Raw genomic sequence first — 22,973 nt, 5'->3', positions numbered from 1 at the left:
CATAATCTTCTTGGTAGAATTGGTAGAGCAAATTTAAAAATGGTTGGTTTCGTTAGACCTGGCCTTTAAGTCCACAAATTAAGTCCTAGGTTTGAGAAGCTTGATGTTAGCCTGCTTTATCCATTCTGAAACCAGTCTCGATGAGTCTTTGGGATTACTGTTCTATTCGAACACCCACTTTACACCCAAGTTGCAGTTGTTTTGGTGTTGAGAATTTGGAGGAAGTCCTTCATTATTCCATCCCCTTTTACCCAGTATCACTGGCAAAACAGCCCCATAGCATGATGCTACCACCCCCATGCTTTTAAATAATGTTCTTAGGTTTATAAGTCTTACCTTTACTCCTTTAAACATACTTCATCATTGTGATATTTGCTTTTTTTTTTTGCTGAATTCAGTGAGTCGTTTTAACTCAGCTTTATCATTATGGCTGTTTGTGCATATAATACTGATTGTTCTCATCGTTCTCTAATTTTATTTTATTTTATTTTATTGACCTGCATATCCGCTAGCTCTTATTTAAGATATTTGTTATGAGTATCTTATGCTTAATATTTTTCTGCTGTAACAAGTGAATATAACTATTTTGGGATAAATTAAATGAATCTTATTTATTTACTACTTAAATGTTCGCCCAGTTGACTGACATTTCAGGTTTTTGTAGACTGTTGGCCTTGTGTTGTGTGACTATCGCCGGATGGTGATGATGGTTTTTATTGTGAATCTGTTGCACAGATCTTGGCTGTATGATGCAGTACAAAGGAGGTAACAGGTACGATTTTTGCCCCTCTTTGACCTCACTGCATTAAAACACATTTACATGTTCAGTCTTAGGAGTGCCCTTGTACCCCCGTTGCTCATTGGCTCTTGCTGTCTCTCAGGGTGGTGTACAGAGTGGCCAGCGTCCAGCCCGTCATCAGCACCCACAACTCCGTCTTGACTCGCTCCACTCCTCACCTGTCCTCCCTTTCCTCCCCTCCTCTTCCGACTCCGGCTCTCCTACCCTCCATTCCTCCTCCCCAGCACTCCCCACAGCTCTCCTCTCTCCCTCCCCCCGTGCCAGCCCTGCCAGCACGTGGCTCTGCAGGAAGCGGGGGCGACGGCTCCTCCCAACCGCATCCCCAGCACGGTCAGCTTCATTTATACCCGCAGCCCTCCCAGCACCACCTTCATGCACAAACCAGCAGCCAGCCCAGTACGCAGCCTCAGACTCTGCACCTGTCCCATTCCCAGCCATCGTCCCATTCACATTCACAGTCCCGCTCCCAGTCCCATAATCAACCACTCTCCCAGTCTCAGCCCAATACGCCAGAGCAGAACGGCATACTGGACTGGCTCCGCAGGCTCCGCCTCCATAAGTATTACCCCGTCTTCAAACAGCTCACCATGGAGGAGGTGGGTACATCTTTACATTACATCACGTTGTGTGTATAAAACGTCGTACTCGTGTGCATCTATAATGTATTAGCATATTTCTTGTTCAACATTTTGATTCTTTGAAAGCTTCTGAATTTGTTCCTCTGTATAAATTGCAGTTTTTAGCTCTGACAGAGGAAGACCTGAACAAGTACGACCTAACCCAAGGAGCAAAGAAGAAACTGAAGACCCAACTAGAACTCCAAAAGTCTGCAGAGTAAGGGCTGATAACAAAAAGTTTTTCTGTCTGTAAAAAAACAAACAAAACAGAAAATATTTGAGAAATCACTCAGACTTGTCACAAACTTGTCTCTCTACCATCTCCAATAGTAGTACACAGACTGAAGTTGGCTTGTGTGCTTGTGGCATTGATAGTTTTGATGCTGCAGTTCAGTTGTTTTCCAAAATCACCTGTTTGACTTTAACAAGTGCTGTGTTTGGCTGATGCCTTACCCTGTTTAACAACTGGCAAACAGACTGACCTGCTGCTGCTCTCCCCAGTAAACATCCTGCACCAAGGGTCCATACAGCATCAATGGTTAACCAGCCGAGGGTGGGCCGGAGAGATAAGATGTGTTTTCCGTGCAGAAACACAGAAACACAGGCTCTGATTTAAGTACACAAGCATCTGAACCTGCGCACCCCGGATACACACGCACACCTGAGCGTGAACTTGTTTTCTCTTGACTGTGTTTCCGTTCCCAGAATCAACAGGTCTCCATTAGGCAGGTGATTTGTGTATTTGCGTGTGTACGTGCTTGAACAAGACTCAGAAAATGGAAAAGTTCCTGTGGTGATTTTCCAAAGAGATAGTTGTGTTTGTAGAGGTGCAGCTGAGACCTGAGGAGCACGTTAAGTGGGTAGTGTCTCCCCCAAGTGCTCGGTAAAAGACTAGTTGTTTTTGTTGCACAGAAATTGGCTGCAGTTCAGCTGGGCGCAGCAGGGGGCGCTTGTGAGATGGTCCTTAATACATAGGAGTGAATGAAGCTGTATGACTAAAATAAGTGTACCTACTTCTAGACAAAAATGTCCAGCTTTTTTTTTTTTTTTTTGTTGAATAGAGCATAGATAACAGGATTTAAGCTGGAGTCCTTTATATTTTCTTTCAGTGAAGCTTAGTTAAACCACAGCAGAAACTTGTGTGTAAGAAGCAGCTAGTTGGGCTATCAGGAAGTTGCTGCTCTCTACTGTTCGTGGCTGAAATACTGATACAAGATGCACAAAAGTAGCTCAAGTTGCTATGATGTCCCTAATGCTTACAGAAAGGAAATGTTCCCACACCAAAATTACATTTTTGGTCCTATTACTTTTTAAAAAAGGTCAAACTCACACACAGTTTACATGATGGAAAGAATTTCTGGTCAAAAAGAGCTATCTAAAAGAAGTAAACAAAGGAAGCTGCATGCTTCCTTTGTTTAAGGATCTCAGAAAATACTTCACTTAGTCCACTTATGATGGCACAGAGCCAACAAGTCAGTCGGCTTTAGGTCTCCACCTCTCTGCTTATGGCTGCTGGTTTCCTCAACTGAGTCTTGTTAGACTGCTACCGCCTGGGTGTCTAGTTAGCCACCGTACGTTTCATTGACCTTTAATAAACACAGTATAGTACATACTTATCTTTTAAAAAGTATTTAATTCGCTACACTTGATAAAGACTGTGTCTCTGACTCGAATGCTTGCATGTTCCCAGCAGGGAGATGAAGATGGAGAAGCGGCCGTGCAGTGGCATCGCCAGGGTGACGCCTTCCAGTCACATGGGACCCTCAGCTCACCCCACCTCCAGTGCAGGTAAGAGAGCAGGGTTGTATCCAAGTATGGCCAAATCACTTCAGATTGCCCTAAAATGTTTCCCTTTTGCATCTTTATGATGTCATAGTGAGGGAATGTAATAATATGGTCATCACGAGTTGCCCACCTGCTCCTCTCTTCAAGAAAAGTTGGTTTCAAATTCAAATCGGTTTCATAAACCTGCTCCAGAACTATGAGGTTCCATTAGACATGTACTAGATATAGATTATGAAACAGCCTGCAGACTCACTTCACTGGACCCAGGAAGGGTTAAAACAGTTCAGAACTGAACTGTATTCAAATGTTTTGCAGGAGAACTGCGAGTGGAGGTGGACGCCGTGCCGCACCACCATCCTGTCTCCACAGACAGCAGCTCGTCCTCGGGCTACTCCAGCTCTTCCTGCTCCCCTCGCACCCCACACAGTTGCGACTCCACCTTTGACAGGACCAGAGACATTCACAGACGTACGTTTTCTCTCACGACTGCAGAAGTAATGCAAACCGCGTCAGCGCGATTTATGAAGAACAGTTCTTAAAGTCTAGATTTACATTAAGGACAAGCAGGTCAACAAAATTATGAATAGAATTTTGTTAAATCGATTAGATCAATGACACAGAACTAGAGACTTTTGCTTTTTTCATACCGTTTATATCCAAATATATATGCAAATGTTATATAAACACAAATCTCTTTCAGGTGTGTTGGCTCCAGATACAGCAGGAAGTGGTCCAGAGAAGGATCGGTCCTGCATGTTCATTCTGAACTCGACAGGCTCCAGTCGCCCCACAGCCCAGGTTCTGCCCGTCCAAACCGATCCAGCTCCTCCTCTCCCTCCCTCCTGCTCATCCCACCTCCCCTTTGGCCTCCCGCAATCTGCTTATCACCCACAGGGCAGTTACCCACAGACGCTGCTCTCCCCGGTCTCAAACCCAGCACGCATCCTCACCTCCCCTCGCAAGCCCAGGCCCCCTCCGCTGGCTACAGAGGACCGGACTAAGCCGCTGGGCTCGAGCCTTCCTGCGGCCGGTGCAAGCTTCAGTTCAGGGCTCGGGGTGGGGGTACGACGGGAAAACCTGTTCCCCAGGGTCAACATGGATGGCTCGTCTGGACTCCAGGACTCTGTGGTTTGTCGTGGTCTTTCGGGAGGTGGCGTTAGTCTGATGGTAGAAACCAGCTGCGCTCTGACCTCCACCTCCAACAGCCACCACCACGTTTCCCACCCCCCTGTCCACTTCCACCTCTCATCCTCTTCCTCCCCTTCTCCATCTGGATTTTACTCTTACCCCCCTGTGTCCTCGTCCTCCTTCGCCTCTTTCTCCGCTTCCTCCTCCTGCACCTCCTCAAAAACCGCCTCTCAGACTGGCAGCTCCAGTGGTGGAGGTAGCTATGTTCCCATGGCAACAGCAAGCACAGTTCCTGTGGCTGCAGTCCCGGGCAACACTTACTACCCACCCCAGCATACCTCCAGCCCCTCTCCTTCGCCCTCCTCTGCGTCTTCATTGGATCAAAGTTCTGGTCACAGTCCTTCCGTATGTGTTTGCAGTTCTTGCGGTTGTCGAGGGAACTGCGGCGCCTATGGGGCGTTGCCTGGATACGCCGCAGCCAGCTACCTGCAGCCGTTCTCGGCCGGCCCCTCACTCTTCACCCTGGGTCCTCTGCTCCATCTCAGCCCCCTGATAGCGTCGTCCAGCACCGCCGGCACAGGCGCTGCACCATTCTCCTACCCAATGATGGTACCGCCGCCCCTCTACCGCCACAGCCCGCTGTCACATGACCAGCAGCAGGGGTTCGCCTTCTACCATCCCCATGGCATCATGGGAAACGGTGGGCAGAAAAGGACAGCAGGGAACCTGTCATGTTATAACTGCGGTGCACACGGACACAGAGCCGAGGACTGCAAACAGCCGCCCATGGATGCGACACAGCAAGGTGAGTCAGTGAGTACGGAGTGTGAAAAATACCAGATTTTAATGTGTGATATAGATTTGTCAATGCAGTTGGCTTTGAGGACAGTACATTTGAGAATATAATAACTGATAATTCTATTTGTTCATTTGGTATTTAAATATAAAATGTTTCTTTTCTAACAAACTTTACTTCAGTTTTCAGTTGTTTTTCTTTTCTTAGGCAGGTTTTCTTCACATGATTTAGTTTGCAAACTGTGTCCAAATGCACAGAAGTATAACAATTATGCAGGAATTAAAATTGAATTTGTAAGATGAATTATAGGTATTACGAGATTTAATTCGAATGTGTAACAGGATTAACTGAAATGATGACGTGCAATATAAAAGTAAAACTTGAGCTGTTTAGTGAGATGGAGTTCTTTATTTCAGTATAATTTAATATTTCAATGCAGATTTTGATGTTACTAAAACTTAAAATCTGGTTTGAATAGATTTACCTCATTCACTACTTAAAATTTTTAAGAGTCTAAAAAGATATTTGGGACTTCATTTACATATTTTACCCACTTCCTTCATAATGTCATGTGTCATTTATATAATTTTGAACCCTGTGGGATGCCATAGATTGGGACATCGCCAAGGCATCACTTTAACAACTCTGCTGTGTTTCTCAGGGACATTTCGGCTGAAGTACACACCTCACTCTGACAGCAAGGACTCAGGAGACTAAGCAGCAGAGGCGGCTTTGGATTCGAACTCCAGACTAAACTGTACCTCATGGTCCTGCTGAAGCCAACAAAAAAACAAAAGGGACAGGAGACAAACAGCCTGCTCCTTTAGCGCAGGGGTTCACTGTTAGTCTGTTCAAAGACTGCTGAGTTGAATCATTTGTATTCTTTCTTTTTTTCTTTCTTTTTTAAACCAAAGTTTGCAAAGAGATTATAGGAGGAGGAAGAAGGTTTTAGGCACAAGTAAAAGTGGACATTTATAAACTCTACCATGCTTGATCTCAGAGATGTAGCTGAAAGTCTTCCTCATCCTCAGAGAAAACACTACAGATTGACAATCAGTCACATGACCTGAAAAGAAGCTTCCCAGTCAAACGATGGGGCATTCACCGTGGCAACCACAGCACTCCAGATGTGTCCAGATATCTTCCAGAATACGCAGCCTCTTGCTCTAATCAAGTCCTGCACTTACTGCGATTGCGTTTGGTTGGAAGTACCAGTGTTATCCCTCCTTTCACAGGATCTACTGGTGCACAACATCTCACACTACCACAGCTAATCATTTGAATGTTGGCTCGTTGCTTCTCACGGTTGGCACGTCCACACAAAGATTCCACTTTAATCAACTAGTTTCTAAAACTTCTAAAACTGGCACTGTATGTTCAGGTGGTTGAAAGTTCCAAAGTTAATCCTGACCAAATCCTGAGTCACAGTATTCACATATTCACCTGGATTTGATTTCAAAACAGCCTCAATCTACGAGTTACATATTCAGCGGTTTATTAATTTGCTTTGTTTCTGGTTATTAACAAGCAGGAGTCAAATGTCTGGTTTGGTGCTTTACATCTCGTGCACCAGCCTTTATACAGGTGTGCACAGAGCTGTCGGCCACATTTAAACTGGAACACCGTATTTAAATGTGCTAACAGTTGAATGAATGAATTCTAACTGGCACACAGACTGCATGAACTGGAAACCGTCTTCAGCAACTGGAGATCTAAGAGGAAAACTTGTGTCCGTTGTGCCTCTTCAGCCCGTGTCTGTATGTAAAGATGGAAAACCTGATGTCCCTGAAATCAGTGTTGCCAGGTTGATGTAATGTGCAACCAAAGTAACAACCAGGGGATGAACATGTGGTATTGAGCGCATGCCTTTTTCTGCTGGACCCTCAGCACTGCTGGCTAAGCATTATCACACAGCACTTCATACAAGACTACCAAAATGGTTTCTTTGAAGCGTATCTCATCACAGTGATGTTTGAGTGTTCATTTTTCCATTTGCTCCGTTTGTTTTGATTTTTTTAATTAGTTTCTGAGGCACCTGTTGGCCACTGTTCAGAAAATGTACACAGGAATCTGCACGAATCTTCTAACACATCTGGAGGGACTTTGGCATTTTTTTCAGGAAGTTAAGTTTGTGTTAAATGAGTGATTCGAATGCTATAGCTGGTAAGCACAGGACAAAAGCAGTGTTGAAGAAGGGCAGTTCAGATTCTGCTGCAGTAAAGTTGCACCATGGAGGTGATGGTTGCTGGGCTACGTCAGAGCAGGTCTAGAGGGAACAGTTCCTCTTCCTGCAAACCCAGGGGAGCTAAATGGGTAAAATAATTATTTTCACCTGCATCTATACAAAGAAGAACATGCTTTATTTTAGTTTTCACAAATGCAGCATTAATAATATGCCTGATTGAAGTAAACTGCCAGTTATGTCCTCTAGTTTTTTGTTGTTTTTGCCCATAAAATGCTAGCACTCTGCTAATCCATGCTGATTGGTTGACTGAGGACTCTCCTAAAAGAAAGTGTTCCTAAATAACTTCTTTGCACTTCTCCACTGCTGGGTTGCCTTAAATCAAAATGATGAACGCCAAAAAGTGGCTCAAAGTGCCAAGACCTTCCTAGTGGGTGAGAAAGGGATTTTACAAATAATTAAACCCATATATACAAAACAGAAAATGGAACAATATCTAAGGTTTCAAACTGTTTTATGAAAAACATGGTGGAAACATGTTTACCCTTCATATGTAACATTTTTGGGTCCGTAGGCTGCTGTGAATTCTGGACTGCCTGGAAAGCATCTCCTTTCTTCTTTCGTTGCATGATGTTTAAGAGCACTGTGCTTAGATCTCAATACCATGTCTCCACCCTTGATGGGTACTGCACAGACTCTGGTTGCAGATAACATCACCATCACTCAAATTCCATGTTAGTTGGGCCTTTATGCAGTGGGGACCTGTCAGCCATCTTTATTCACGTCTTGGTGATCTGCAGCCTTTCTACCTCTGAGCATGCCAGAGGGCGAAATGGCCCTCTGTGCACAAATACAGCAACGACAATCAGAAAATATCATGTGGTTTACATCAGGACGAACATTCAAAGTGCCAATTTTCTCTTTTCATAACTGTGGTGTAAGCGGGAGTTGTTCTTTTGTACTTTGTTTGTACAGCGTTTAGGTCTAAGTATGTTGAGCATGTTGGAATTTTAAGAAAGCAATAGGAAGTGCTTCTGTGTTCGGGTCTCTGACCCGGTGGGGGTGGGAAGCTGCTGAGCTGGACCCAGAGCTGCACAGACACAAGGACAGCTGGTCCTTCAGATGAAACTCTCTGCGTACCCCTGGAGGGCACAGCACAGGGATGTGTGGGGTGTTTATTTAAAATGAAAAATCCGAACATTAAGTATGTATGCGTTTGTTTGAGGTATCGGCAATTCGCTTTCATATTGTAAAATAAAATGTTCTGTATTTTATTCCATTAGTTACGTAGATGAGGGAAATTTCTTTATACTGCTAGTTTATCCTGTCATTGTTTTATATAGATTATACCAAAGAACATCGTCTTTGGAGATGGTTTATAGACAGAAAAGGTTCCACTTTTGTAGGTTTTACTTACTCTTTAAGGATGTTGGTAACTTGATGCATGCATGTTCCAAAATCTTGTTTTAAATATGCTTTTAAAATATTTGTGTGTTTTGAAAGTTTGGACTTAATTACCCAGTTCTTTGTTGGTAAGATTTTTTTTTATGGCTTAAAATTAAATAATTTTGGATTCTCCCTTTCATGACAGTGCCTGTGTGGTTTATTTATTAAATGGCACAGGGTGCTCCGAGGATCCCTAAAAGGTTGAAGGTGAATTTTTATGTACAATAAAATGTGTAAAAGATGGGCGGAGCCTCAAGCTGAAAGTTTTCGTTGCTGTCATTTTAGCTTTTCGAAACATGACGACGACACGGTGGACACGCTCCACGGTCATTGGCTAAGCGACGGTCAAAGACTTGCATCTGCCATTTATATGCAGTCAAAGGTCTGAGTCACTTTCACATCTTTTTCCATTGTCTTCTGGATATCTGCACTGGCTGTTTTTTGTTTTGTTTTTTTTGGCAGTATTTAGCATTGTCTGTTCCTTGTTTTATCAGGAAGTACAAAATCTTTTTTTTTCTAGTTGTTTGAAGGATTTAACTAAGCTGAATAGCATGCTGTCTAACCAGATACTAACTCTGGATGGCATTACTTTGGTCTCCAGTAACACTGTGAGGAATCTTTGGAGCCAGTTTTGACCAGAATATGTCCTTCAAGGCTCATATTAAACAGATATGTAGGACTGCTTTCTTCCATTTGTGGAATATCTGTAAAATTGGAAACGACCTGTCTTAAAATGTGATTCTGAAAAGCTAGTTTATGCAGTTATTACTTCTAGGCTGGACTACTGTAATTCGTTATTATCAGGATGTCCTAAAAACTCCCTGGAAAGCCTTCAATTAATCCAAAATGCTGCAGCAAGAGTACTGACAGGGACTAGAAAGAGAGAGCATATTTCTCCTGTATTGGCTTCCCTTCATTGGCTCCCTGTTAAATCTTGAATCAAATATAAAATGCCTCTCCTCACATACAAGGTCTTGAATAATCAGGCCCCATCTTATCTCGTAATACTGTATCACCACATTAGGGCACTTTGCTCTAAGACTGTGAGCTTACTTGTGGTTCCTATGGTATTTAAAAGTAGAATGGGAGGCAGAGCCTTCAGCTTTCAGGCCTGTCTTCTGTGGAACCAGCTCTCAGTCTGGATTTTGAGACAGACACCATCTCTACTTTTAAGATTAGGCTTAAAACTTTCCTTTTTGATAAGGCATATAGATAGGCCTGGATCAGGTGACCCTGAATCCTTCCCTAGTTACGCTGCAATGGACGTAGGCTACTCAGAGTTTCCCATGAGGCACTGAGTGTTTCTTTTTCAGTCACTGTGTGTTTATACACCTCCCTGCATTTAATCATTAGTTATTATTAATCTCTGGCTCTCTTCCACAGCATGTCTTGTCCGGTCACACAGCCCCTCCAGCCCCTCCCTGTGTCTGGTTCTCCTGAAACTTTCTTCCAGTAAAAGGAATTTTTCCTTCCCCACTGTCTGATTGTTTTCTGTATTATTGTATTATTGGAGTAATTTGACCGTGTCATTTTTTTTTCACTAATAAGATTTATTAAATTATTTCTAGATGCTTTAGGCCTGAGAAACAGTGATTGCAGCGCTAGTTTCCACACTGTTGTTGAAATTCTCTAAACTGCCTAACATTTGGTGTTTTTGCTGTGTTACTGCTATGATCCTGTCTGCTCTGGTTCAATCTAATTGATTTTCAGTGTAAAGAACTCAAGAGGGTTGCCATTCAGCACTAAACAAGCAACAGACAAGGTGAATAGTCAGTAGGGCAATCACGTATTTTATGTGCATCTTTTATACAAATAGGCGATCAGCTGTTGGACATGCAAGCACAGAAGTCATTAAATGGCATTCCATTGTTTATGATGCCTATAAGTGGCTTAAAATACTCAAATTAGTCTAATCAACTAATACTGGAGTAGTACAAACTACAGCATCACCTTTTAATGCTGTCTTTTCACATATGTAGCAGTAATGAAGTCAATTTAGGGTTTAATCGTCAGAAAAAACAAAACACAGGAACCTTTTTTTTCTCCTTTTATTGTTTACAAAATACCAACATAAATACATAAAGGAGGCTGTGTGATATTGCTGTATGTGGATGTGTGTGAAACAGAGGAGCAGGCCGAAAGGACAATGCGCACACCCACACCCACACACACACACACACACACACACACACACAAATGCTCCACCCCTCTGTTACATACACACAGTGGCTTGAACTATTTGTACTGCAGACAGCGAAGAGTCGCAACACATCGTACAGTCAAATTAAAAAAAACAAACATATTAAATAAAGGAACCAAAAAGATAAAAATACTGTGATATAAAGCAGCTGAAACTCAAATCTGTGAAAGAGTGCCGCCCTTTAAAAACCTACTGGGCAGGTGTAAATTCCTAAATTCCCCTGCAGTGACAGTGCTTGTTGTAATTCAGTGAAGTGAAACTGAACAGCAGTGACAGCTCTGGGAAAAATCAGCCCTGTGGGTTAAAGGGAAAAAACAAACAAAAAAAACAGCCAGATACGATACTCGTGAACCTGCCTGTGTTTTGCTCTTTCCAATCATCGTTTCTGCAAAAAAAATATGAATTAAAAAAAAAAAAAAAAAAAAAAAAAAAAAAAGGATGAGGATGAGGACATGCAAACTCCTCCCCATTTTTTTCCTTACAGCAACACCATCAATCCTCCATTCACTCGTGCAATCAGACCACGCTCCTCATAGTGTGTCCAAAAATCAACTTGGTTACACTCACATCGGAACCCCTTTTATATTCAAAGTCAACAATATCTGTACACCAAGGCATCTTTTTTTTCCTTCTTCTCTTTTTCTTTGTTTGGTGGACTACAATCATCTGTTTGAAGAGCAAAGCAGTTTCCTAACATCATACAGCGAGGATGCTTCAGACTACAAAATGCAGGGAGGTGTAAAAACGGCAAAGAAGGAGGACCGTGAAGGGAATGTGACGACACGTGACGCTTAAGGATCTTCTCTTCTTAATTTTCAAATCTCTCTGGCAAAAGAAATCCCCAAGCTTTATCTTCTAACTGCAACAGAAGGCTGGCTTTGTTCATTGTCTAATGTATATATAGAGACACAGATAAGTGGTGAGCCTCACCACCTTTTTATGTAACATCACTACCTGAAATGTATATATACATTAATATAAATACAGCCTAGGAGACGTGTAGCCACAACACTGGAAACTGAAAATGCCATCAACACGTAAATGCCAGAGGACAGGATTTATCCAGAGAGGACAACAACAAAGAGGAAAGACTCTTATTGGCCTGAGTCAGTTACATTTTAGGTGGGGTGGGGATTTCTCTACCTAAACTCTGCTGTTTCTGGTCACCCCTTGCGGCTTTATGCTACAGGCTGAGAGTGGCGGCACACAGACACATAACCAGGACCAATATGAGCTGACAGACGATCAGATGCTGTGTTTAGATTTAGCAGTTTGTGTCTGTGTTCTAGTTCTTACAGTTAATACTCAAAAGGATGTGACAAGAAACATGAAAGGGGGAACGGGGAAACTAAAAACTACAACTGTCCAGTCGCCGGGTCCAGTGGAAGAAGAAACGGAGGGATGAAGGTCGTTCACTGGGCAGTCGTGGTAGCGCCGAAAGTTTCCTGGGAGGCGTATACCATGTAGAGGAAGCCATCTTGGTCGCGCTCTCGCTCGTACACCTCAGAGATAGCGGCCGACACAGACACCATACTGTGACCGTTAACCAGCAGGAAGAAAGCCTGGTTGGAGTTTAGCTGGAGGCGCCTCCTGGTGGGGAATGAAAGACATGACAAGAGTGAGGAAAAGGGGAGACAAAAGGAGAAAGCGAGAGGGAAAAAATATCTTAAGTATAAATTCTGAATAGGAGAGGAAACGAAGACGAGTTAGAAGAGAAAGAAAATCAAGAAGTGGAATAAAATAGGACATTTAGAGAAAGACAGAAAAGGAAACGTATGGAAAAAATATGGCATCCATCTGTTTAGTCCTTCCTCCCTCCATCCATCCATCCATCCATCCATCCATCCATCCATCCATAATAAGTTTGCCAGCTCAGAAAAGTGCAACAAAGGTTTGATATATTAAGGTCATGAAAAACAGAACATGGAATGAGTAAGTAAGAAGAATATATATGCAAATATGTTTTGTATGTAACAAATATGCAAAACAGATTAAAGAAAGAAGAGGGGAAATTTAAAAAAGGAGAATGAAATAAATGCCAGGAAAAGGGATGAAGATGTTTTGTTTTTTTTAAAAAGGAAACGGGAAAGCCAAAGAAAGAGAGCAGATGAAAGGAAATTAAAAGAAGTGAAAGTGAAGGAAAAGACAAAGATAAAAGAGGAGTTAGAGACATTTAAGAAAAGCAAACAAAACTGAAGAGGAGAAAATGATGAATGTAAAGGAAAGACCATGAGGAGAGGAGGAGAGGTCAGCGTCTACCTGATGATCTTGATGAGTTCGCTCATGTTGACATGGTCTGGCACCAGGAACTTGGTCTTGTCCAGTACGGGGAGCTGCTTTTCTCCTTTATATCTCTCAATGATCACCTGCAGGAGGCAAAAACATTATCAGCAATTCATTTCTCCTCTTTTTCTTCTTTTAGCTGGTCAGCTTCCATGAATGGTGCATTTCCTGTGCCCTTTGTGTGTCTGAAAGTGCTCTGAGACCAGTGAGATGTAATAAGGAAGCTTGAGCTGCCAATATCAGACGGAGAGGTTAAATAAAAGAACACAGCTCTCTGCCACACAGTCGGGTCCTTGTGAATCTAAATCCATATCTACTGGATCAAGATTTGCGTTAGACTTGAAAGGGAATGCCATTGTTTTACTAAGATACGTAAGATGGGTTTCAAACCCACAGGATTAGACTCCACTTCAGAAAGAATCACAATCAGACTCTGTATTAAAGGCTGGGAAAACCCAATTTAACTCACAGTGATGTGCTGGATAAACAAAGGCTGTCAGCCTCTACTTAATGCTCTAAAGCGGCCTATAAGTTCAACAACGAATCAAAGCTTCTCTTAACAAAAAAGAACCAATCACTGTCAGTCAGTCCGCACTCACAATCTTTGTTTCTGATCACATGTTTTGTCTTAATTAGCTGTTTTAACCGATGGAGCGCAACTACTAGGGAAAACAAGAATGCAAATCCAGCCCAGTTCAGGTGACAATGATGACGAGTGACTGGTTAGCTGTGGAGAACTAATATAGCAGTGGGGTTGTGTTTTTTAGCACAACTTTCCTCGTTTGTTACGCAAATATTTGAGACACTTCTCTGTGTTTAACCTGTCTTATTCAAAATGTAGACACCATTATTTCTTTCTTTTTTTAGAGCCTGCCTAGCAGCAGGCATTACTCCCTCTTTCCACTTTAGGAAAGCTGCTAATTCTAACATGTCTCAGCTGTGAGCAGAACACAATCTTCTGTTGTCGGCTGCAGGAGTGAACAAGATGTTTCATGCACTCGCGTTTCAGGAAATGAAAAACCAAGATTATGCTGTTATTGTGTGTTATTGTTCAGTGTTGCTTAAATGGACTGAGGCAACACCGCACCCTCTGATGGTGCATGGTTTAAAACGATAAATAGTCCAGTGCAAATCTTGTGTTCTTTGTTGGAATCTGGTTGAAACCTGGTTGAAACCTGGTTGAACTTGTGGTTTTTGTTACAAATCAACAGCTCTTATGAGGTTAAGCCTATACTAGAGCTTATATAGTTAAGGCTATAGTACATAACCAACTTTGCCATATTTCTCCTGGGTCAGCTAACCAATCAGGGCAGATTATTTGGGAAGGAAAACTCTTCACAAAAGTCACAGGAGCTAGAAAGAATTTGAGTGCATCAGGTACTCTGTGTTTATCACCTTCTGCTGCAGCGAGCAGGATATGAAAAATATACTCTTCTAGTAGACCCTCAAAATTAAAGTTATGGCATTTTATAATGACCACATTGGTACTAATGAAGCCATGCACCACAGCACTGAAGGTTTGTAGACTCTACCCCACGGAGGTCCCTGTGACCTGACATTACACAACATTAGCGCACTGCGTGATAGCACAGACGTCAGCTACACAAAATTCTTGCAACTGAGTGAGTGTCCTACATGCTCGCCTCACCCAGTGCAAACCACAGAAGTCCACGAGTGTGTGAGAGGCTGCCTGGGTCTGAGTGACCTACATTTTGTCATCAGATGAACACAAATTGTGTGAATGCTTGCGTGCCCTTCAATTAGTTGTGAGTGTGCAGACGCTGCACTACAAGGGCACCAAGTGCAAACTGGAAAACAGTCTAATGAGAACAATTACTTGTCTGTATGCATGTCCACAAGTGAGTATAATACCAGCATGATGATCACCTGTTGACAAAGGGAAACTTCAGATTTACAGTCCAGACCACAGTCCTAAGGGTTTCTAGCACTAATCCAGTGAGACCTGCTGACCCAGAGCATCCTCAGCTTTCGCTTGGCATGCTAATGCATTTCATCTGGGCAGAAAAGCAGCGGTCTCAATAAACCTCTTCACTATTTCTGCTGAATGTGCCACAAGACAATGACAAAGCTGCTTTCACAGGCCGGTGATTTGTAGACTGACTGGTGTTTAAATTAAGTTAAAAGGTTAGAGCAGCTGTTTAGTTCAGAAATCCTTATTTTATATTTTATTAGTAAGTAAAAGATAAAGACATTCTAATATTTAAGCCTCACAGATGAGAAAATGTACTGCTTTTCTTTCTCCAGACTTTCAATATTGTCGTGTTAGGGGCTGTTTATCAAGCAATGCAAGTGAAAATAAAACTGCAATCAGTTTGGGACATTGGAAATTGGTTTGCTGTTTTGTTAAATTTATTTTTTCAAAGTAATTGGTTTGTATATTATTTCAGATAACAAAAGACTATTTGTCTGCTTCCACACTGACCAAGAATATTTGATCATTTTTTTAAGAATATTTCATTATTATTTTTAGCCAATGTCATCCATGATTGATTTACTAGTGCACAGCTCCATCAGTCTTTTAAAGTTTACTGTGCAGCTGGCTGACTGGCCAGAGCTCATTCAGTTGCTTTCCCAGAGAGGTCTTCATCCCACAGTTGAACCTACTCCTGCTTACACAAAGTACTTGGTAATTCAAATATTTGCACAGAAGAAACTTATAATTTAAAATTGTCTGCAGGCAGCATGGCTGTTGGGTTCTCAATCACCCAGGTCATGGCAGTTTCAAGTGCTTGAAAAGAAGATAAGTGGGTTCTTTATGTTTGTGAAGACATTTTAAATTTTTTCAATTTAATTCAACTTTATTTATATAGCGCCAAATCATTACAGCAGTTGCATCAAGGCACTTTATATTGCATGGTAAAGATCGTACAATAACAAAGAGGAAACCTCTGTAATCAGATGAGCCTCTATAAGCAAGCAATTGATAGTGGAAAGTAAAAACTCCCTTTTAACAGGGCGAAACCTCAACCATGCGCAGGGAGGAGCAAAGTCCAAAATGCTCCTTCAGTTCTAAAACAACCAAACCAAACAATCACTCCACAAATGAATGGCACAGAGCAGGTGGGAGGGCCACATCAACAGGACAGCACTCTGCTGTACACCTGCACCTGAAAGGACACTCTTTTGAGGATCCCAAAAGTCACATTTTGGACTGAGAAGACAGATGGTCTTCTTGTTGAGACTCAGTAGAATTGTACACTGTTTTTCCATTTCACATTTCAATAAATCACTCAACCAATTTCCCTTTTCCCAGCAAAAGATAAAGAAATGTGGCGAAAGAGTGATGCAAGACTTTTGCAGAGTACTATATCACCTGAAGTATTTAGCAATGTGCTGACCCCGGTGTATTGTGAAAGCAGGACACTACTGAGTCTGACCCTAACGTGAAAGCTATTAGCAGTCTGCCTCTCTCCACCTCCTTCAGGCTCCGCTTTGGCTGTCTGGGTGGAGTTACATTACAGTGACACAGCACATCTGCCTCTGGTCTCATACTTACTGTGACACGGCAGTTTATAACCCTGGGGAGCACACAGGAAGCGTGCACAAACACACAGACGAGAAGAGCCCTCACATGAAACGACAGGTGGAAAGCTGTGCTGACACTCTATCTTACTGACAAAATGAGCAGGTGAAACACGAGGTGTGCGTTTGTTTATTGGTGGTTGCTAAGAGGTGCAGGCCACTTATGTGGTAATGCAGCTGCACCCACTTTTAACACAAGATTCCAGAAAAAAAAACAGCTGCTACATCACAATTGCTAAAATGATAGAATAAATGCATCTCCAACAGAGTCGACGGGAAAATCCCATCGAGGAACAGAAAGCTCTTTCAGACAAAGACAAAAGACCTTTAATCAGTCGCTGTGAGCTACAACCAGGAAATATGCGGTAACATTTTCTACTGCGGAAAGTTCCTGTGTGCTGCTTTGCACATCACACTTGTCCACAACCACACCAACATCACCGTCAGCTTCAGGCATTTTAAACATGTACTTTAACTCACAGGTATTTTGTTGGGGTGCTGCTCCCGGATCAGTCTGACATCTTCTACTCGCTGTTCTGTGGAGCAGAAAAAAAGGTCAGTAGACATCAACCAGAATGAGCTGATAAAAGACAAACACGGACAATGACAAATAAGGCAAAAAAAGAAAAGAAAAGAAAAAAAGCTGGCAGCAAATCCTATCCTATTTGCATGCTGTTTGTTTTACATATCCCTATCTGCACGGTAATATCTTTGGTTCTCATATCAGGTGACTGTGACTGTTTTTACAACCTGTGGTTCAACAGGTTTGTGAGGTGATGCACATCAGACCAAACAATGTCACAGCTGTAAGTGGCTGTCTACTAATTTCTGAAACAGATTATAAAAGCATCCCGTTAAACATTTATAACACCGGTAAGCTTTATGTACTCGACAGATCTATAGTTTAGAACATGTCTTCTCTCATATTTGGCTTTGGTACAAGCTGTTTTAGGAATCCTTATTGGCTGTCCTAAACAAAGAGGGCAGCAGGTGGGTGCTGTTGCTGTGTTCACAGCCTGGGATGAGCATATTATCTGATACCTGCTCTTACTGACATCATACATAGCCAAGAGCAGGAAAAAAATGTCTGAAACAGAGTGCGGTTTCAGAGGACAGGGAGCACTTGTACACACACTTGCCTCTATAGTTGAAATTTTAGTCACGTTCAGTATGAGCAACCACTATCTTAACAGTGTATATATGCAAGAACATAAGGAAAACCATAATAGGTCCAATTCAACTAAAAAAAGAAAAAGTAGGATTACAGACATGGAGCATATGAAGCACAGGATCACACGGGAACAAACTGCTTACTGGGGTAAAGTGCTCGAGTGAAAACAAGATGGGCTTTTCTAAAATCCACTCATAGTGCAACAGCATTGTTCTGCAGTGATTAGCAGATCATTAGGCAAAAATTATGATCCACTTATTATCTATTCAAAGTCTGCACTGATTACTTCTTCTTGTGTGCGTTTCTCGAACATGTGCATTCTAGTTCCTTGGAAAGCTTGGCTGAAAGCGGACCTAATAATTGGGTTTTTTTCTCCACAGTAATAACTCAAAGACTGGATTAAAATTCTACCATTTAATTGGTCTGTTTCTTTGCAATGGTTAGCAGATATGTGTGTCATTGCAGTGCAACTGTATAGCTTATAGATACAGCTATGGTTGCTTTTGACTCCAGAAAACAGGGATAAAAATTAGTCCAAAACCAACATGTGGCAACGTCATTTTTGTACACACAGTCTACACCCAGCACATATGACCAAAAATATCACCTTCTACTTGCTGCAGTCTGAGCTGACAACAGCAGCACTACCTACTTGAACTAAACATCAGATTTAGGACCTTGAATTACCTGAATGGAGTAGAGACAATAAAAAAAAATTGAAGCTCTCAGTTTCTGGTGTCCCTGTGACCCGCCGCTAAAAGAAGTGGTTGTTCAGAAAACTGTGCGGCCACTGTAAGACTGTCTAACTAAATTAACTGGTTAACATGCTGCGGCCAAAACACAAATGTTTATCTTCATGCTAAAACTGAAAAAAAATTATATTACTTCATTATTCCACAAATGCGTTTCAATCAGAAACAAGGAAGTTCTGCATGCGCCAGTCTCTCATGACCTGACCATGAAGGGGGACAGAAAAACCAACTAAATGGGAAGCAAATGACTTTGAGGTTAAAAGGATCTGCTTTTTAAATATATTTGTTGTGCAATATTGGGAATTAGTCAGTTACCTCAAGGGGACACTGGAAAACTCCCTTAAGGTTCCTGAGTCACTCTATGACAAGCCTAGTAACTACGTAATGGATCATTTATTTAAAAAAACTAAACATGTGGGGCTAGATTATTCTGTCCACGGAGGACAGTAACACAAAGATTAGATAAGAGGCAACATCACTACCAGCTAGTGACCCTTATCACAGTGTAAACATTCATGTATACACACAAAACAATTTCTGAATTGGCAATATTACAAAAATTTTCACATGACCACATTAACCAGCAGTTTTTGGACCAGACTTGTTGGACCGTCACAGCTTCATGCCAACTTCAACATCCTCATATGTACACATAACAGGTTTGTCAGTGCAAGCTGGAACTCACACGTTCCATTTGTGTATATTTAGACCAATAACAGGAAGGTAAACATGAAGCTCATATATGTTTAGTCATGCTGGGAAACATATTTCTAACGTTGAAGGCAGCAAGTACACATCTTTGTTTATTAGGTAGTAATTATGATATGGACTGAACCTTCCCCCCCAACCCACCCCCACATTAAGTTAAAAAGTTATCTACTTATATAACGGTACTCTTTGGTTTCATTATTATTTTACTTAAATATTAAATACATTCATCCAAATTTCATCTTTCCATTGAGATTAAAAAGCTATTTTTAAAATTTTCATCAAATTTGAATCATTCGTATGATTTGTAAGGATGTTCAAAATTCGAGCAGCAAAACTAACAACACCAAACAAAAACTAAAACGACAACACCAAAAAAGGTTCTAATATTTTTAAGTTCTAGCCATCAAGTCTATTGAACTCAGTTCATGATTTTCATCGTTTTGTTACAAGCAGCAAACCCAATAAACAGGATAAGAGTGTTAAATAATCTGGTTTATATTGCGTTATGGAAACTTGGCAGTGAGTTTGCAGGCCTTGCATTTAGCTCTGTGGGCTGGAAACATAAGTGAAAGTATCCTCTGCATCGAGGCTATATGGCCTGTGCACCAAAACCAAAGACGAAAGAAGAAAAACAGGAAGAAAGAAAATAAAGAAAGACACGTAAACTCCACGTGTTCAGGTGCAGTTTTACATTTTCTCCTCTTTTAAACTCTTTTCTTCTCCTCCACAAACTGTCCCATCCCCCAATCCTGCAGCTCTCCTCTCTCTGCCCTGCATTTCGAAACCACTTTGTTTTCCTCGCACTGCTCTCGCACAAGTAAACACTTCAGAGACACGGGCCAGCAGCTCACAGTCTCCTCATGTTCGACTAAAGTCCACGAGTGGAAGCAACTGTCTTTCTTCTATAAGTTAAAAGGAGCACAGGCCCAACGAGGAGGCTGACTCTGCTAATCATGAGCAGCAGAAATTAGAAGTAGCCTGACAAAATGTAGGCTGATACTCGGCACGGGGATAACAACTAACCCCCACCTGGCCTGTGCAAGCCAACGCTGTGATTCACTTTTGCGCAGTTCAGAGGACAATTCGGGGCACAACCGAAAACCCACCTGGTTAGACAAACGACCCGAGGCGGAGAAGCAGAGCAAGAAATGTTAAAAACAAGCAGCTGTAAGACCTACCGAATGTCCTTCTTTGTTTGAAGGTTTTTTCTGAAGGCATGTTGCGCCAAAGTCGGTCAGCTGGCAGTAGGTGAAAGCGGAGGTAGCGTCTGTTTAGAAGCAGCGATATAAAAGCTAAAAACAACGTATAAAACTATCCGTGTCCGCGGTGCTGGCAGCTTATTAGCGAAACACTAACGCATAGACACGAGCCCCTAGCTGGTTTGATGTCGTCGCTTCCTTCCTCTGTTTTTGTCAGCGCGAGCTGGAGCAAGCAAAACAAACCAGTCACATGACCCATGACGTCACGCACCGCCCTCTCATCTGCCTCCTCTTTTTTAATTTATTTTTTCTTCCCCCTTCCCCACTGTCTCCACAAGGACGATATTTAAAATTGAACCAACCTATTAAAAAAATACGTATGATTTAATTTAAAAAAAAAAACCCCGATTATTTTGTCAGAAAAAATGTTTATGGAGAGAAAACAATGTTAAAATGGCCATAAATTTAATTTGTATCTCAACAATTTGCTAAGTTTATCTTCAGTTTCAGAAATCTGACCATTTTCGCTTTAAAAAGAAAAAATTATAATAATAATAAGGTTTTTAACAGGAGGCAGCCTATCGGAGGAAAGCTGGATTAGGGGGCTAAAACAGCCCCATTCAGACAGATGACGACCTTTCTTTTATATTGGGCCCTTGAGCCCAATATAAAAGAAAAAGAATGCAAGTGTGAAAGCTACTCCAATGGAGTATAGAGCAGGAAATGAGCAGAATAGGTCCTCTTTATCTGGTGTTAATGGGCATACTCCTTGAACACTTCTGCTCTGTGAAGCATCCTTCACAATGATGCCATTCTAGTACACACACCTCAGCAGGTCCAAATATTTGCATACCAAAAGCCTGAAGTGCTGTAAAATTGACTTTTGAAGGACTTAATAACATTCTACATAAAAGCCACTGAAGTTACTGAGAGGTGTGGGGACTTCTTAAGCATGGATACTTTGCTGGATCTTTTTCAGCCTCAGAGAGAGGCCAAAAAACATGGAACTGTATAGAAAAGCTGGGTTTGATGAGTATATGGCATATACAAGAGCAGTCTATAAAAGGAAAGCAGGAGAAATGAGTGGAGGTGCCCTCCTGCTTCTGGGAAGTATTTCAGTGTTGTTGTTGAGGGACTGGGGGAGTGTTGGTGAGAGGAGACAGCCATTCATGCCCTTGTAGTGCCGGAGAAAGGTATTCTAAGGAGGGACATTAGAAACCACAAGGTTGGTTCAGTCTTTTAACAACCCTGTTGAAAAACTGGTTTAGCTGCTCCTCCTCCTTTGTTTCTCAAGCCAGTAATGCTTTGTCTGATCTCTTTTAAGTAGTTGGTCCATAGCATTTATTTAAAAGAATTAAGGGAGCACGTGCTGATTTATAAGTGAAGTAAAATCTACATAAATTATTCAGTAACCCACAGTAATTATACAGAACACATGCAGCAAACACGAGACAAGATAGAAACAGAAGACCTCTTTAGACAAATCACCATAACATCAACTGATGAGTCTTATGTATCCCTGCCACACACATGCAATGTTGTCATCTCAGTCGGCAGCTGCACCTCTGCAGCCTTTCCTTTGGCACTGTACACTAACAAGCATGTTGTAACTGTGGAGGAGCCAAAAAAGGAAAAAGTCAAACATCAGGAATTTAAGTGTTAAAGTTTTTAGTTTAATGTTTCTCAAAAGGAACGAGTGCAAACAGATGTAATAGAGTTTTTACTTATTGTAAAGACTACACATACATTTTCTACTACTGCTTTAATAGCCACAACATTTAGTGCCATCTTGTGGTTAAAACACATCAAATCAACCAAATCATATCATATGAACAACAAAAATCTTATTCAAGCAAAATTTCCAACACATATAATACTTTATTTAGTTGTTGTAGTTACGGTGTATTATTATGTATCTGTTGTGTTATAAACCCACAGCCCCTGTACACAGTGTGTACTAAGCTGACAACATACTATAGACTGAAGAGTGAGCGTCACCATAAAAGGTTTCGAAAACTAAATATAAGGAAGAGAAAATGTGATTGCTACAGGCAAAAATCAGATATGAAAAAACAGCAAAGAGACAAAACACAATCATAAAGGCACAAAAATAATTCAGTCAATCACTTCTCAGTTGAAAACTTCCCTAAATATCTTTGATTGATGGGTTTTCCTGATGAGGCCACATGTCTGTGCCCAGGGGCCCATTACCTGATTGTCACTGTTAGTAGGCATTGATGCTGAGAAATGCTGCTCACCTTGTGGTGCCAAACCTAACCTGGATGAAGAAGCCAGTATGTTAAGTTTAAAAACTCACTGAAAAGTCTTCAGCTAATCCAAAATGCTGCAGCAAGAGTCCTG

General features: G+C 41.7%; 2 protein-coding genes across 2 annotated transcripts in view; one reads left to right on the top strand and one right to left on the bottom strand.

The window, feature by feature from the left end:
- Positions 1-9,176, top strand: part of zcchc14 (zinc finger, CCHC domain containing 14) — a 34,486-nt gene extending 25,310 nt beyond the window's left edge. The window contains exons 8-14 of the mRNA XM_039615584.1: positions 736-772; positions 882-1,395; positions 1,536-1,633; positions 3,107-3,204; positions 3,517-3,669; positions 3,902-5,134; positions 5,787-9,176. Of these exons, the coding sequence (XP_039471518.1) occupies positions 736-772; positions 882-1,395; positions 1,536-1,633; positions 3,107-3,204; positions 3,517-3,669; positions 3,902-5,134; positions 5,787-5,842 (2,189 nt within the window). The 3' untranslated portion in view covers positions 5,843-9,176. The remainder of the gene's footprint in view (positions 1-735; positions 773-881; positions 1,396-1,535; positions 1,634-3,106; positions 3,205-3,516; positions 3,670-3,901; positions 5,135-5,786) is intronic.
- A 1,611-nt stretch (positions 9,177-10,787) lies between these two features.
- map1lc3b (microtubule-associated protein 1 light chain 3 beta) lies at positions 10,788-20,869 on the bottom strand. Its single transcript, XM_031734217.2, has 4 exons — positions 20,592-20,869; positions 17,260-17,315; positions 13,213-13,319; positions 10,788-12,543 (listed from the first exon to the last, which is right to left on the bottom strand). The coding sequence occupies exons 1-4, from the start codon at positions 20,629-20,631 to the stop codon at positions 12,366-12,368; spliced, it is 381 nt and encodes a 126-aa protein (XP_031590077.1). The 5' UTR covers positions 20,632-20,869; the 3' UTR covers positions 10,788-12,365.
- Positions 20,870-22,973: the final 2,104 nt, after the last annotated feature.

The sequence above is a fragment of the Oreochromis aureus genome, linkage group 7, assembly GCF_013358895.1.
Source record: "Oreochromis aureus strain Israel breed Guangdong linkage group 7, ZZ_aureus, whole genome shotgun sequence".
Taxonomy (NCBI): domain Eukaryota; kingdom Metazoa; phylum Chordata; class Actinopteri; order Cichliformes; family Cichlidae; genus Oreochromis; species Oreochromis aureus.
Note: the sequence above shows the minus strand (reverse complement) of the source record. Positions and strands in the feature narration are given on the sequence as shown.

Bases quoted from the DNA above. Each gene is read 5' to 3' on its own strand.
- map1lc3b (XM_031734217.2), bottom strand. From the start codon at position 20,631: ATGCCTTCAGAAAAAACCTTCAAACAAAGAAGGACATTCG. The intron at 17,316-20,591 runs GTAGGTCTTACA...TCTGCTCCACAG, and splicing joins CAAACAAAGAAGGACATTCG to AACAGCGAGTAGAAGATGTC. The intron at 13,320-17,259 runs GTGAGTTAAAGT...TGCCTCCTGCAG, and splicing joins AGCACCCCAACAAAATACCT to GTGATCATTGAGAGATATAA.